Source organism: Seriola aureovittata, chromosome 22, assembly GCF_021018895.1.
Source record: "Seriola aureovittata isolate HTS-2021-v1 ecotype China chromosome 22, ASM2101889v1, whole genome shotgun sequence".
NCBI lineage: Eukaryota > Metazoa > Chordata > Actinopteri > Carangiformes > Carangidae > Seriola > Seriola aureovittata.
In genome coordinates this window covers 11,547,227-11,562,714 of record NC_079385.1, presented here as the reverse complement: position 1 = coordinate 11,562,714, position 15,488 = coordinate 11,547,227, and the positions used below count along the sequence as shown (strand labels likewise).

Below are 15,488 nucleotides of genomic sequence, written 5' to 3'. Positions count from 1 at the left end.
ATGTGAGTAAGATAATCCATTTAAAGTGTTCACCACCTGAATTATTGGCAGCACTTCACTTCATATAATTATATCAGACTGCATGTAAATACACTGGGTGTCAACAACAGTTCAAACAGCCAAACACTTTGCCAGCAAGGATTAAACTCATGACCTTAGAATAAAACAAGAATGTCTTATATATTAGACAAACCTGCACAGTTTATCAATTAATATTTACATTTGTCTTATTATAATTTCCTTGTCTTGGTCCACTTGTTCACTGCAACAGACTCAGGCGCATGTTTATTTTTATTTCAGTACCAAATGTAACCAGGAGTCACTGCTCCCTGGCCACTGCCTTCAGCCTCGCTCCAACAGCAAGCCCACCACTAATATCACTGTGATGATGTGATACTCTTTGGATCCCTGCAGAAAAATTCTTTCCTCCCAGGAAGGTCAGAGCACAGTTCGGCTTCTCAGCAGTGCTCTTCAAGCTGGCAGGACTCACTCGCTAGCTCGAGGACACTTCCCAGCACCATGCCTCAAACTCATGTCCTTAAAGCAGTCTGTCTAACCACTGGGCCAGGCGGCCTGCCACTCAGCACCTGAGCATTTTAATCTTTGAAATCATTTTGCTCGGGATTAATGTGTATTAACACTGTGGTCTAACTCATGGTGGTCTACTAACTCATCTTTGCATTTGAAGCTATTCCGTATAATTACAATCTCCTGCTGCTGGCCATTGAGCAACTATCAATAGCAATTACAGGTTCAGTGTTTTGCTCAAGAGCACCTCAGTGACACTGCTGAAGCATTGTTACTAAATGTTAATTCTTGCTGCATCCAAATGTTCTCAGTCGGGCCCAAAATGAAAATGGTGTGATCTTTCAGTGATTGAAGTGTCTTCCAATTCAGTGACAAGACCACCTTATGAATGACTATTCTACAAGATCGCTGATGACTTCAGGTATGATTGGATTCTCTGTGTGAAATGAAGTCATGAGTAATTATTTTTAACAAGCTTGCATACAGTATGAAGAGTTCTTAAATTAACATAATAGGCAAATAAAAGCTTACCTGTAAACTTACAAGTAGTTAAACTAAAATAATTGATTTTTTGTGTTATGGTTGCTCAATGAAAATGTATTCATTAATGAGTTAAGAGATAGAGTTTATTTAACATTCACGATTTTTTAAATCCCTTTTAAATACTCTTTAGCTGTTACGAAATCCCTTCCCTGCCACCTTTTTGCCTGAATAAAACAAAACTGACATCCAGCACAACCTGTTTACAAGACAAGGGTTTCTGATAGTGTGTTAGGGCTACAGGCCAACAACATGTCACGCTGTGGTGTTCTCGCTGACTGCAGTGGCTGTTCAGAGCATGTCATGACCTCTTAAACTACCCAACTGGAAAAGGGTGACATCATGCATTCACACAATCTCACATGTGTCCACTCGGTGTTCCTGCTCACATCTATACACTGACACACAAATGACATTTAGATACGCTGACCAACACAAATGTGCACATGCCAAGATTTGAGAAACTGCCTTGGTGTGACCATGACAAAACACCCATAAAAGCAAAAACACGAAAAATCAATAAACCAAAAACCAAGGTCCACTAATGAGACCGTCTTAAGACAGACATTTTTGGCTTTAATGTTGTGATAGTTGGATTAATTGAATATAATAATTCCATGTGCCAGAATATATCTATATATATAATTTTATAAATGGCCTGATATCTATAATGTCTATTGTACAATTATATGTACAATAATACTGAGCCACATGTATGTTGATGATATACAGCACTTCTTTACTTTATAATGTGAAATAAATAAATAAAGTGATATGATTGATGTGATATTTATGTATGACATAAAGAATTTGTGTTGCCTGTATACTGTAAATTTTGCTTATATACAACACCTTTTTAGTAACATGATTAAGTAATTTGACTAGATAATGTATTGTCTGGTATATTGAAAATTACAATATTGTAAAAAGCTTTATAATAAATAGTTATTGTTTAACATTTTTAAAATATTAAATGCTGTATTTTTTGTTCTTAGAAGGTTGCATTATAGAAAAAAAGGAACAATACTTCATAATTTATTTAGCAGACCACTGTTACATTTTTTGTGCTTTTTCCTGGTCTCTCGCACATAAAAGACATTTTAGCAACACCAGTGGTCATACTCAAATAAAAACTAAATGTGGGGGGTTGAGTCAATAATGTAGTTACACTTGCTGTTGTCAATAGAGTCAAAGTCTAATCACTACAGTGTGATAATAAAGGTTTCAGATGTAAAGCAAATTAGTGGAGAAGTGGCAGAATGAAATACAACATGCTTTGCATCTACAACTGTAAAACATGGAGTATCAACAAGCCAGGGAGCTCTGTGTCTGTTTCCCATACAGCCCGAGGTTACAGAAGGGGGCGTGGTGCTCTACCAAAACAACACTTAGACTATAATGGCGGGCGGCTGTCATATTGTTATGACAGCGGCGTGTAGTTTTAATACATACACAGCTCCAATGGCAAATAAAATAATTACATGCGCATTTATGTTACGGAATTACCAACAATCCTCCTCAATCGTTACGCTGACATGACAGATTATAGCTTGTTTTTGCAGCTTATAACATCTTAGAATGTATATATTACATTAGCATACTGTTAAACGTATGTGAATTAAACACGCTATATTTAGTCAATAGGACGTAACTACGTAACAATTCCGCAGCAGCACGAGAGCAGCTGGTTACAATCTAACAACAAGGTCGCGCGACTACTGCCCTGGAACGCTGTATAGGAGCTCGAGGGTTCACGAGCGGGTGAACAAGCGATGAAAGCTGGCAGACAGAGACCGTACAGACATCGACCAAACTGGGGTTTAAAGCCACTCAACTCGATGTAAACATTTCCCCGGGCGAACAAATGTGTAATGGAGTAACTCTCGAGCATTCCACGGGCTCTTACACAACGTTTAGGAGCGCCTTTTAAACAGAAGCTAGTCCGAAAACAGGACTGTCCGAAGCAAATTAGAAGGCAGACAACTGCACACTCCGGGCCACATGTTCATATCCCAAGTGGCTGAATCTACGACGAGCCAAGTTACTATAAAAGGACAGAACTCGTGCCTACTTATAATAAACACAACTCAAACTTTATGAATTTACTTCACGTTTAAAGTCAATTTTAACCAAAGAAAATACACTATGATGGCCTACCTTTGGGTGGCAACATGACCTCCCCATTTTCTCTCTTCACTGCAGAAATGTAATTAAATCTGCTGATATCGTTGTTGTTACTAACGTTGCTCCCAGGTCCGGAGGTCAACATCAGTTTATGTTTCTTTTTCTCCTCTCCGCCTCCTTTCCCCTTCTCCCTCTCTTTCTCCTGCTGTTTATCTTTACTCGGTTTCTTGGGTTTGGAGGTGGAAGGCGCTTTGTGGAGAAAGAAATCGCTCTGTTTGAAGACTTTGTGTGTGTTTGTCGGTGGTTGAGATCCACCGGTAGCAGGCACCGGAGGGTTGTTGCTGCTCGTCTTGACCGGACTGAAGCTCCACAAACCCGCGCTGCTGCCATAACTCTGCTGCTTCGTGGGCTGCTGGAGTTTCTCTTTGCCGCTACCGTTGCCTCCCACTCCTGTTTCCCTGCTGAGTTTTTTGGGTTTAACGCTCCTCTCCTCGACTCGGACCTTCTTGGGCGGCGGCGGGTTGAAATCCCGGGAAGACTGAGAGCGGTTGTCAGGGGCTCCCTTTGACTCGGTCGGCTTGACGAGCGGGCTTTTGGCGGAGGCGACCGCGGGGGCTACCGCAGTAGCCGCAGCTCCGGTGAGGTGAACGTTGCCCAGCGAGTCAGCCATCTTGAGGCTTCTCTCTCTATTTACTCTCTTCCCCCAACGGCCGTCGCTGCTGTTTTTTTGCGCGACGTGCAAGCAGGCAGTGAAGGGGCGGAGTTGAAGTTTGATTGACATGCGGACAGGGAGAGGGCGGGATTAAGGCTTGACTGACAGATGGAGAGGGAAAAACCAAAGGTGGGGTTTAGCAGCTGTGTATGTAGCCTACTGTTAATGTATTTTGTGAAATAATTATAAAGAGCAAGACTTCAAGCAAACTCACAGTCATAGTGCAAAATGGGTTACCAACCTACCCAGTGGTGGGTACAGTCACTCAGGCTCACACAGCCACAAGTTTGCACCACATTATTTGGGTCTAAATCATTTTATTTGATTAATTGTTCCTTGTAGAAATGTCAGAAAAGAATGAAAAATGCCCATCACCAAAAGTGGTGTAGGTGGAGCCAATTCTAATTTGTTATTGGGTAGACCAATCTAGAACTGTGCATTTTATTTTATAATCTGATATGCTTATTATGTGAAATCCTAATTGAGAGTACAGTGTCAGAAAATTGTGAAAAATGCCCATCACAACTTCCCAGAGTCTGAGGTGACACCTTCAGACTGCATGTTGTCAAACCAACAATCTAAAACCTAAAGATATTTAATTTACATTGATATAAAACAGGAAAAAATTAAATCCTCACATTTGAGAAGCTAAAAGCAAAGGATGTTTTGTTTTGCTTTATAAAACACTGAAACATTAATTAATGAGGAAATTTGTTGGTGATTCATTTCCTGTCAAACAACTAATCAGTTAATATACTAATAATCTAAGCATTATCCCTAAATACCTTTAAAAAGCTGTTTATGATTTGATTGAAACTGGTTGAAATTAAAAAAAAGAGACAAACTCAAGTGATTTTAAAGTGTCTTTATCATGTTAAAATGTTCTGCTTTAGTTTAAATGATAAACAATTAATTGTTTTATTTTAGATATTAACTTATTTCTGGACTCACATTTTCTCTGACTTAGTTGAGGGTTCTATGTCTGGACTTGACACCAACACTGTGCAGACTAACTATCGGCGCAAGAGTCCACAAAAGACTGACAGAACATGTGGAGAAGTTTGGTGGTGATGGGGTGTGTTGGTTGAAATGGAAATGTTCCCATCAAAGAGATAACCGTGCACTCTTTCATCAAATCTTCACAACTGGATGAGCTTATCACTCTCACACATAGAACACATCATTATACAGTGTCATGAATCCTCCAGCACTGTTTACACTTTGATTTGTTGAGATGAAAACATTTTCTCGACTCAGATTCTCAGCACAAGGCCTGTCAGCGTGTGACAGCCAACCGTGAATACTAAACATGATTAGCGGCTGCACAAGGAGGGTTGTAAAGTTACAACTGACCATGAACGTTGTGACAAGATTATTGTATGATGCAAGCCGGAAGTGGAAATCTGATGTCTGTGTGTGCAGGGGCAGCTTAAGAGAACACCGTGAAGTAAATGTGTGTAAGAGAAAGTCAAACTCTTCCAGCATCTACTGTATAAAACTAATTTACCTAAAATTAATCTATTCAAATACATCTTAAATTGCAAGCGTTAAAGACAGAGCTGACACAGTTTTCATTTTCTTCAGATGGCAGCGCAGCCTGCCGGTATACTCAACACTGATTGGCTATATTTATAAGCCATTACATAACATGTTAAACCGCTCCATGGGAAAACTGAGGTGACCCAGTTAAGATAGCAACCTGGCTTAATTTATACTACACAGAGAGAGCGCGTTAGTCTGTGTGTGTGTGTGTGTGTGTGTGTGTGTGTGTGAGGTAGACTGTATTCGTACTGTGCTACTGAGAGGAAAACCCTGCATAGATTATCAGTTGTGAGTAAAATAAAAGGAGAAAGTTATAAAATGTGCATGAACAAGTAAAGGAAAGAAGCCACTGGAGCGGTGTGAGGCTCACTGGGTCCCGCTTTATTATGGATATATTACACATTAAAAGAAACGTCCGCTGCAACATTTAAACATTTTGCTGGCATACTTTTAAGCTGCACAGAGATTCAATTAACTTTAATAGTGAAGGCCTTATAGGTTAAGTTCTGGATGTCATGCACAGATAAGAGTGTGAGTCATGTATTTGATGCATGCACTGACACTTTCTTTTTTTCATTAGCATAAACTTTAGGAACTGTAAATGTTTAAAATGTTCACTTTTTGAAATATTCAGTCCTGATTTCTATTAATATCCGAGTATAAGCTTTGTAGTATCATAATTATGTATTTTTGTGTGCTATATAAATTCATGGGATAGGATTGTAAAAATCACATATTTATATCATGTGCATTTGGATGTGAACATAAATCTGTTGTTGCTGCTAACTGAATTTTGTGTGGATTTTTGTGTTACGCCACAGTGGAACAGTACTACAAACTGGAAGTTGTTAACTTGGTAATTATTGTGCCTTCGATTAAATGACCAGCCTGATTTAGCTTCTGAACCACTCTGCCTCAGAGTTGGTTTAACTGGCCCCAGTCAGGCCCCAGTGGTTTAAATGGGCTGGAACTGTCACTGTATACAGCCCCCCAAAACTTTGCTAGTATAGAGGTGTTTTTATCTGTTCAAAAAAAAGTAGTTTTTGTCTTTTGTCTTAAATGTTCATGTGAACGTCATGTGATATGTTTGTGGATCAATACTGTTTTAAGAAGTGCTTTTGTCCGTGACTATGATATAATGTTTGTATAATTAACCTGATATGAGCAGTGGCGACATGTGATCACTTGCAAATAATTACAGTATGTGTGCCCACCTGCTGTTCCTCTCTATGTGTGTAAAGTGAATACAAATGTGAAACCCTCAAGGTCTCTGTGTAAGACAGTGAGCTAATGTGTGTTTATACCATCTGCTATGATTAATTAATTGTCACATTAGCATGTGTGTGTGCGTACATTTCGGTCTGCAGATCTTCCAGGTGTAAGAGAAGATCTCCTGCTGTGACCCCCACCCGCCTCCACGCACACTACAGTGATGCTGAGTAGAAGTTCATTTTGAAGTCAGTTGTGATTGACATTATCAGATTATATAGAGATTTTAGCCAGTGGGAGACACAATTTAATTATTTTAATTCAGAGACAAGTCAAAGTGATTTATTAACCACTTGACTGGTCTATATTATAAATGAATACTTACTGTATGTCTACACATTCACGCACACACATATATACTCGAGCACATGTAGTCCACACACTTTTTAGTTACGTCATGACGTACAAGAAAAGAAAACAGAGACGCGTCTTTACTTAACGTTCATTTTTACTGATTGATTTCTGCAACATACAAACATTTTGGGTGTACATGTGTGTGTTTATGTTTGTGTGTGTCTGTCTGTCTCTGTGTGTGTGTGACAGGAGGGGGGACAAGGAGCGTGGCTGAATGAGAGTCCCACAGGAGGCAATGAGCAAGCAGCAGCGAATCATATCACTCACGCTCACGCCACGAATGATGATTGGAGGAGAGGGGACAAGGGGAGGGCGGGCTCTCTCTTAAAGGCACAGGTGGGCTCTTTTCTGAGATCGAGGCTAGTGTGCGGGCGACGGGGGCAGAGATGGTAAAACAGAAAGAAATGGAGGCTGAGGAAAAGAAAGCAGATGAGAAATGATGAATAAAGTTAAAAAGAACGCCTCTTCTCGACATGTCTACTCGTCCGTTTATGGGAATAATTTGTTACTTTGAACTGCCAACAAGTAAAGAGATGCTTTACTAAAGTGAAGTGACGTGTTGAAAGTGACAGCCTTTCAAAAATGAAAAAGGCATAAATGAGGGTGGAAGTGGAGGAAGATGAAAGAGAGAAAACAGCGGGAGAAGTGAGAACAAGAGAAAAGGAAAATAATGAGATGCTCCTTGTCCAGAGCACGAGATCCATTTCTCTTGCATGTTTCACTTTGAAAGAGCAAGCTGAAAGAACAGGCTGAGAGACAGGAAAAAATGAATCAGAAAGAGTGAAAAGTAAAAAAAAAAAAAAAAAAAAAAAAAAAGTGTATGAGAAGAGAAAAGAGAAGTGGGGGCTTGGATGGGGAGCAGTGGACTTGTGACGCAACAAACAATCGCGTATACAAAAATAACTTTAAAATACCATTTACAAAAAACGACCATTATCATTATTATTATTATTATCATCATCATTAATATTATTATTACAATCTTATTAGGAGCCCATTGTAGCTATCTGAAAGGGGGCCAGCTGGCAGTCTATGCTTTTCCTCTGCCAACCAATTAAAACAAAAAAAATGTTTCAATCTTTTTACACATATAATTTGAACATAAAAGTAAAAAATAAAACAACCCTGAAATATTTGCCAGAGGCAAAAACAAAAGGGCAGCAGAATAATTTACAGTTCGAAGGGAAACATCGTGTAGGGGGAGGAATCATCATCAACATCATGCACTGACTTTCTTACATCTTCTGTTAATAAGAATATTTAAGAGATAGCAAAAGAAATCTGAAATATTATATACCTAAACTGCCCTGTACAGTTCTTTATCTTTATAAAAAAATGCATATACTGTATAGTTATGGTAGCTAATGAATGAGAAGTTAGCAGAGAACAATATAAATCAGGAGGAAACAGTAGTCCTGGGTCCCTAGCTGCTGTACTCTTATTTGATCATTGTCTCACACATACAGAAGCAGGTGAAGTATGATTTGGCCGTCAGATGAGAAACCAAACAAGTTAAGCTTTAATATCAACCTGTCAAGATCTGCAAGAGTTTCAGATGATGCGTGACATTCATACAAACACTGAGGTCTGCTGTGAGGAAACTGGCTGCTAAAATAAAGACATGCACGGTCGTTTATCTGAGGGCCTCACCGGCAGGAGGAGGAGGATGAGAATGAGAACCGAAAAGCAACAAAAAAAAAAAGACGGGAAGAAAATGAAATAAAATAGCAAATATAAGTCCCAGAGTAAAGACCGGGAAAAGCCAAAAACACAAAGAGAGAAATGAATTGAGGAGAAAAAACAAATTAAGAAGGACTGTCATTGGCTGTCTTCTCTGGGGGGCGGACTAAGGCAGGCTCATGGTCCCAGCAGTGAGAGCCAGAGTCAAAGGGTTCATGGCGAGTTTGACCATTACTGATGTGATGTAAGGTTATTTAACTGCTGCGACTGGAAATATGGCTGTCAGGTTTTCTGGGTACTTCACCCAAAGGATCGCTGGAGCGATCTTCGAGGTCCAAAATAAAAAGGAGATTGGGATTACGAAAACCAGATATATTTCTGTGAAATACTGGATAGTTTTACCTCTTCAGGTCTCTAAATACTATTGAAGTTCATCACTTTCAGAAGGGAACGTCGCTCTTTGGTTGAGCTGCTGGCGACTCAGACATATACAACCTACTACTGACAACGGCAATGACCAAACCACGTCAGCCTTATGACTCTGGTAAACAGGGAGGTCAGCATAGAAACATACAGTGCTAGAGCTGAAACAGTTAACACAGAGACAAATCCTACAGGACAGAGGTGAGAGACAGTTGAATGTTGGCAACAGTCAGCTCTAGTCTTTCTGTTTCAATGCTGATCCTTTGTAATGTAGCACCAGCACACAGAAAGAGGGAGAGAGATGGAGATACAGAGAGAGAGAGAGAGAGATACAGAGAGAGAGAGAGAGAGAGAGAGAGATACAGAGAGAGAGAGATAGAGAGAGAGAGAGATGGAGATACAGAGAGAGAGAGAGAGAGAGATGGAGATACAGAGAGAGAGAGAGAGAGATGGAGAGAGAGAGATGGAGATACAGAGAGAGAGAGAGAGAGAGAGAGAGAGAGAGAGAGAGAGAGAGAGAGAGAGAGAGAGAGAGAGAGAGAGAGAGAGAGAGAGAGCACCCTGGCAACCTGTACATACCCAACAGAAATGGTTGCATCATGGGTAACAGATTATCTAGGTTCGCTTTGAAGATTGTTGTTCATTCAGTAGGAGGAAGCAGACACCTTCTGGGAGTTCAGTTAAACCTCAGGAATCAGCTTCCCACAGTAGCTTTTCTGATTAAAGATAATTCCTGATTTAGGACAAAAAAAAGTTACTTTTCTCATTTGGTATGAAACAAAGAGTTCTTCCTGTTAATGTAAGGAGAACACTTTTTATTTAACACCTACAGTCCTCTTCATTTAGCCTATGAATGGGCAAATCTTCATGATGTGTCTACAGCTCAGAGAGAAAAACAAGACCAGTTCTTAATCTAATCTCAAATCACCAAAAAAAAACAAAGAAAAAAAACAGGAATTATCCTTTAACCATTGACAGGGAAATAACCAGACTGATCCCAGGTCAGCGTCTGGAGAAGTCAAAACCTCTAACATCAGCAAGCTGAACAGGAAAGTGTGGGCTTTGTTCTAAAATGGACAAGCCACTTGACCAGTAAGTGTTCTTCCGCTTTGCACAGTGGCACTTTGAAGGAAGGACTGGGTGGGGGGGGGTGGGGGTTGGGTGGGGGAGCTCGGTCTTGACAAGCTGTTCTGCACAGAGTTACACAGAAGGTGCTTCTATGTAACAATGTGCTGTCTGTCTGTGTAGCATCTATCAACTTGGTTTTTTTGGACCCGCCAGGTGAGATCGGCAGAGTCCGTCTCCTGACAGGCGAGAAGACTCTTGGTGGACAGGCAGACAGTACGTTCCATCATGTCCACTCCAGGGGGGGTTCTCGAGGGCCTTTGGGCTGGATGCAGCGGTTACCGAACCCTGAAAGGAGAGGACCTTCTTCAGCTGGGTTTGAACTGAATAAAATACATCCAGAAATTTCTACCCAGGAGGAACATGCGCCCTTCAGTTCTTGCCTGGTTTCAAAACCATCACACTTTTTCTGCACATGCAGCCCAGAAAAAAATAGCAATGCCACTCACAAAAAAAAAAAAAAATGATGACATTAATAGAAACCATGTTTGTCAGCAAAGGAAAAATCATTACTTGTGCAAATAATACTTGAGTTCCTCCAGAGGGCTGAACAGTGGAAACGGCAGTGTGCAGTCACAGAAATAAAAGAAGGTAAAATCACAGATGTCAGGACATCCAAAAGAGGTAAGATAGCAGACTTACCCACCCAAGTCTGCCTTGCTGTCTGTTGCTGTGGTGGCAGCAGATGCAGGGTCAGCTGGAGATGTCTTCTTAATGCAGTCTGACACATCTACACACAGACAAACACACACACACACACAGGTTAATGGAGTGGAAATACTGTGTGAATATCAGTGATGTATGTGTTGTAAAATAGTTTTAGTGATGCAAGACCTAGATCTATAAATTATAAAGATCTATAACTGAGTTATATTTATAGAAGGTAAAAAAAAAATCATTGCAGAATTCAAGTCAAAACAAGTTCTCTGTTGATTATTCTCTCTGTCTCACACACACACACACACACACACAGAAACTACTGAAGCAATAAATTGGTAAAAATGGTAGTAACCATCATCGCACAGTCCTCGTAGCAAGGATAAGCATATACACACATTTTTCATGTCACCTCTCTATAGACATGCTTTATCAGTCTCTCGCTCTTACAGCTGCCCTCCTGACAAATGCTGTCAGTCTTATCGTGCGCAGGCTAATTTGTAAAACACTGACGGCCCATCTCCTCCTCTGCTCTGTTGACTAACTGCTATGAACACGTAAAAAAACCCAACGAACAAGGACAAACAATACGGAGACCCACAAGCAGATGAGCGCCTCTGCACCCACCAGCGCGCAGATAAAAACGGGGAGTTGTGATTGCGTGTGTTCGTACCTGTGTGTGAGCCGCTCCATTCGGCTGAGGCTGACGTCCTCACCTCCAGAGGGTCTGGCAGAGAGCAAGGGAATTGAGTGGATTAGATCAACTGGTGACTAAAGGTTAAGCCGTAAACATTAAGCACAATTAGACACACACCCACATGAACAGTCATACGTTTCCTTTCAAACTCACTATGCTTCACGGTACCTTTCCATCTCTCCTCATCACCCAGCCTTTAATCCAACCCTTCCTCCATCCTGCGGTCACACAGCAGGGAGAACAACCTCCACTCTGGATCTCAAAGGTGCCTCACAGCTTTATTCAATAGTGCAGGACGTTTAGAATAAGTGATATTTCTGAAGTGGTGAACACATATGAGAGCTGTGATCTTTCAAAAAAAAAAAAAAAAAAAACCCTCCAAAAGCAATAAACTATGACTGACTGTTGCCTGTTTCAAAGATGATCTTCACACGAGAACATCTACCGCACATCTGAGAAAGCTAATGCTGCCCTCCAGTGTTGTAAAACTGATAAAGCTTCTTACAAAAGCAAAGTGTTAACTTTTAACACAAATGTTTAATTGTGTGCTCTAATGTGGTTGTGAATATTCTAAGGCTCTCGTTCTGAAATATCAGAGAGCTAGACAGGAAAAAAACAAAAAACAGCAGAAGGCAACGGGGCGGCCGAGTTATTAAAGAGACTATCATGTGAAAGAGAGGTCGCAGGCCTGATACCTGCAATGTGTGCGTCCATCTGTCTGTTTGAAGAGAGGATGAGAGAGACTGAGCCACTAGCTGTTCAAACATTGTAAAGGACCAGGTAAAATGGAAAAAAACAAAGAAATCATAAGAAAATGGAAATCTGCTCATATCAGCAGCTACTGACTGTGTCAAAGAACCACGTTTCCACTTGCAAACACAGCACTTAAACCAATACAATGCAGCACCTTCCACTTACATGAACAAAGCAACAACAACCCACTTGGATCTTTACCTTTTTGTTTTTAATACAAAATCCCTTCTTATTTAGAAGTTCAAGTTCATAATAATCATTGATCAGTCCAGCTTTTGTTGGAGTTGACCAATAACATGGACCCAGGAGGTGAGCCAGTGAATCCACAGCACTGGAAACACACCTGTGAATCTCGACCAATGCAAACGCACCTGTGGCCAGTATGAAGGACTCGGGGGTTCTCGCGGGGAGGGGGGGAGGGGAGTCGTCGCTGTCCCAGCAGTCTGGGTTAAAAGGTCAGAGGTCAAATGAGAAGCAGCGTTAATAACTGACCGAAGAAGAAGAGACAAGAGATCGATAGTCAGATGACAGAGAGACAAAGAAAAGCTCATCATAGCAAAAGTGTTGATGCTTTGATTCTTCTCCACAAACACAAAGCTGCTTCATTACAAAAAGAAGATGCTATTAAATCTGTTTAGGCTGTTTCAAGGCAGATTTTAAACAATGTAAGTATGTGACAGCATTTTATCAATATTTACTGACTTTATATCAGGATGCATCAGTTTGTAGATGTGCATCTGTACTATTGTTTCAGAAGTGATTTTTTTCAAGCAATAGTAGTAAGTCAGTAGTAAATCATGAAAAATGATTCCTATTATTAATGTGTTTATTTTTATGTCTTATTTATGTTCACTGGTAAATACAAAACTAAATTCTGCTTTGTAGTGTTTTAAAAATGACATTAAATGTGCCGCTTTAAATTAGTTAATTTTTAAAAACACTTTCAATTTTCTGATTTGATAATATTTTATACATGTACTGTTTTTTTTCTATTTTTCAGTCATTAACAATGTTCTAAACATATCAGTGAATATAATAAGTATTCATACAGTGCTTTCAGAATTATGGTCATACAAAAACAAAATTGAATATAGATTTTAAAACATGCACTCATTACGTAATGAGGCGTAATAAGCTACATTCTGCATTTTTTAAAAATATTTTTCTCCAATTATAAAGATTCAACAAACATTTGGTTTGACAGTTTCTCCTGCAGTCCCTGTAACAGACACAAATGGATTTGTGCTGTAACAACACTGATACTGAAGCTACAAACAGCAGCAGTTCACCTGAGTTAGTTTCATGACTGCCTGACATGTAACCGCTGTCAGAGGGAATGCGTCTATGTGATGATTAATAATAATAATTCACGAGGGATGAGGTGGGCAGCCTCAGACACTGTTAATATGAATTTTCTTGGGTTCTTTAATGGGAATAATATAATATAGTCAGTCATGGTTCTGGCATGACCACTGAAAACACTGACATGCTCCAGACAGCCATGATTACATTTCCTTCCTCCTCAAATTGAGTATTCTTTGACAATCTCCATCTCTGAGAGCAAAATTGCTTTTCTATTTTAGCTCGGAAAATGACCAACAGGTCATTACAATAACGATTAGCTCCTGCTGCAGCATGTTGCAAGAGGGAATCAATGCAAGGGGACATGTAATAAGGAAACATGATCTTGTTTTGAGTCGCAGCTGCTTCAATTCTGTGTCTGGTTCACCCAAACTCAGCAGTTTGTCCTGTTAGACCAGAGACTATGGCTTTATCTGATGAAGTGATAACCTCTCATCTCTTATTCTTCTTATAGTCCAGTAAAAAGTGTGAAATACTGTCTGTTATTATGAAGCAACCCCACCTCTGTTTACCACATAAACTCAATTATCTCAGTTTGACACAGCTGTGATTTCTTTATGGGGCCTAACAATAATAACTGGCTAGCGATTCTCTCTGACAGAAAGCTACCTTTAATCTCCTGTCCAGCTACAATAAATATGCTTCTTTTTAATGCAAGGCCAATATCCAGGATGACATTTTGTATTAATGACCTTATTATGGACCATGAGATTAACTTGTCTCTTTCTCTCTTGACCCCTAAATTATATTTTCTCCCGTTCATCCAGGCTGAAATTTACTCAGAGGCTCCGAGCGTAATGCCGGCATTATAAAATATGAGCCTCATTTCCTGGTAGAGACAATCCATGTTTCTCCTTTTCTTTGATGGAATTTTCTGATTCACTCTCAGACCTTCACGCCAACTCCAACGCTCGACTATTAAAAGGGTGATTGGTATTGTGGTATTTCTATGCACTCTAGACACTATCTGATCATCAGTGTCTTGTCTAATGATTCTAACTGAAATCTACTGACTCCTATAGCTAGAGATTTACTTGTAGACTTTCCTACTTCGCTTGAAGGCTATAATGTTTTGTTATAAAACCACTGTTACTGTTAACTCCGTGCAGACGTCCTAAGCTTTATGAATGACTCATTGGAAGATGGGTGTTTTTCCTACTGGATTTGAGAGAGTCACAGGAAAGCCCATAAACAGCCTTGGATAGGGTAACATTAGTCCTAATGATGGCCAGAGTTCGATGCTAGTTAATCCAGGCTTTGCACCATTTTCAGGAAAACATTAGACGACTGTGCAGAAGGTTAATGTGGCCATGAGTGACGAGGGGAAGAGTCAACAGAGACAACATGATATTGCTGTTCCTGAACTAGTTTAGTGCCGTTAACAATGTAATTACTCACTCCAGTAGAGTTAACAGAATAATGAAAGCGGTTAATCAGTTGTTCTCAGTGTTGTTACAGGCACAGGCGACTTGTTAAACGTAGAGTAAACCTGCTCTTGTTGTCAGGTTTGAATGAGTTTTAACAGATATGACAACTGCGATTTATAAGCAAAATAATTAGTTAATTATATTCAGTTACAGATAATAATTTAATATTGATTATTAAAAGGATAATCATATTGGTAGCAAACCTTCATTTTGCCTTGGTGTTTTTTTTATATCTATAATTCTGATAAATCTTATTACATTTTAACCTTATATCTCTGGTATTGGTCTCCCATTG

At 39.8% G+C, this 15,488-nt stretch overlaps 2 protein-coding genes across 4 annotated transcripts in view; both read right to left on the bottom strand.

The window, feature by feature from the left end:
- The window catches only part of LOC130163719 (lysine-specific demethylase RSBN1L-like), a 37,967-nt gene extending 31,152 nt beyond the window's left edge, over positions 1–6,815 (bottom strand). Inside the window, exon 1 of the mRNA XM_056368067.1 lies at positions 3,226–6,815. Coding sequence (XP_056224042.1) covers positions 3,226–3,973 — 748 coding nt within the window. The 5' untranslated portion in view covers positions 3,974–6,815. The remainder of the gene's footprint in view (positions 1–3,225) is intronic.
- Positions 6,816–7,853: 1,038 nt separating this feature from the next.
- ptpn12 (protein tyrosine phosphatase non-receptor type 12) overlaps positions 7,854–15,488 on the bottom strand; it is a 47,001-nt gene continuing 39,366 nt past the window's right edge. The window contains exons 15-18 of one of the 3 annotated variants that reach the window (XM_056368069.1): positions 12,776–12,847; positions 11,628–11,681; positions 10,940–11,027; positions 7,854–10,585 (exon numbers count right to left, since the gene is read on the bottom strand). In XM_056368069.1, the coding sequence (XP_056224044.1) occupies positions 10,576–10,585; positions 10,940–11,027; positions 11,628–11,681; positions 12,776–12,847 (224 nt within the window). In that variant the 3' untranslated portion in view covers positions 7,854–10,575. The remainder of the gene's footprint in view (positions 10,586–10,939; positions 11,028–11,627; positions 11,682–12,775; positions 12,848–15,488) is intronic. The other 2 variants (XM_056368068.1, XM_056368070.1) reach the window with 2 other exon arrangements.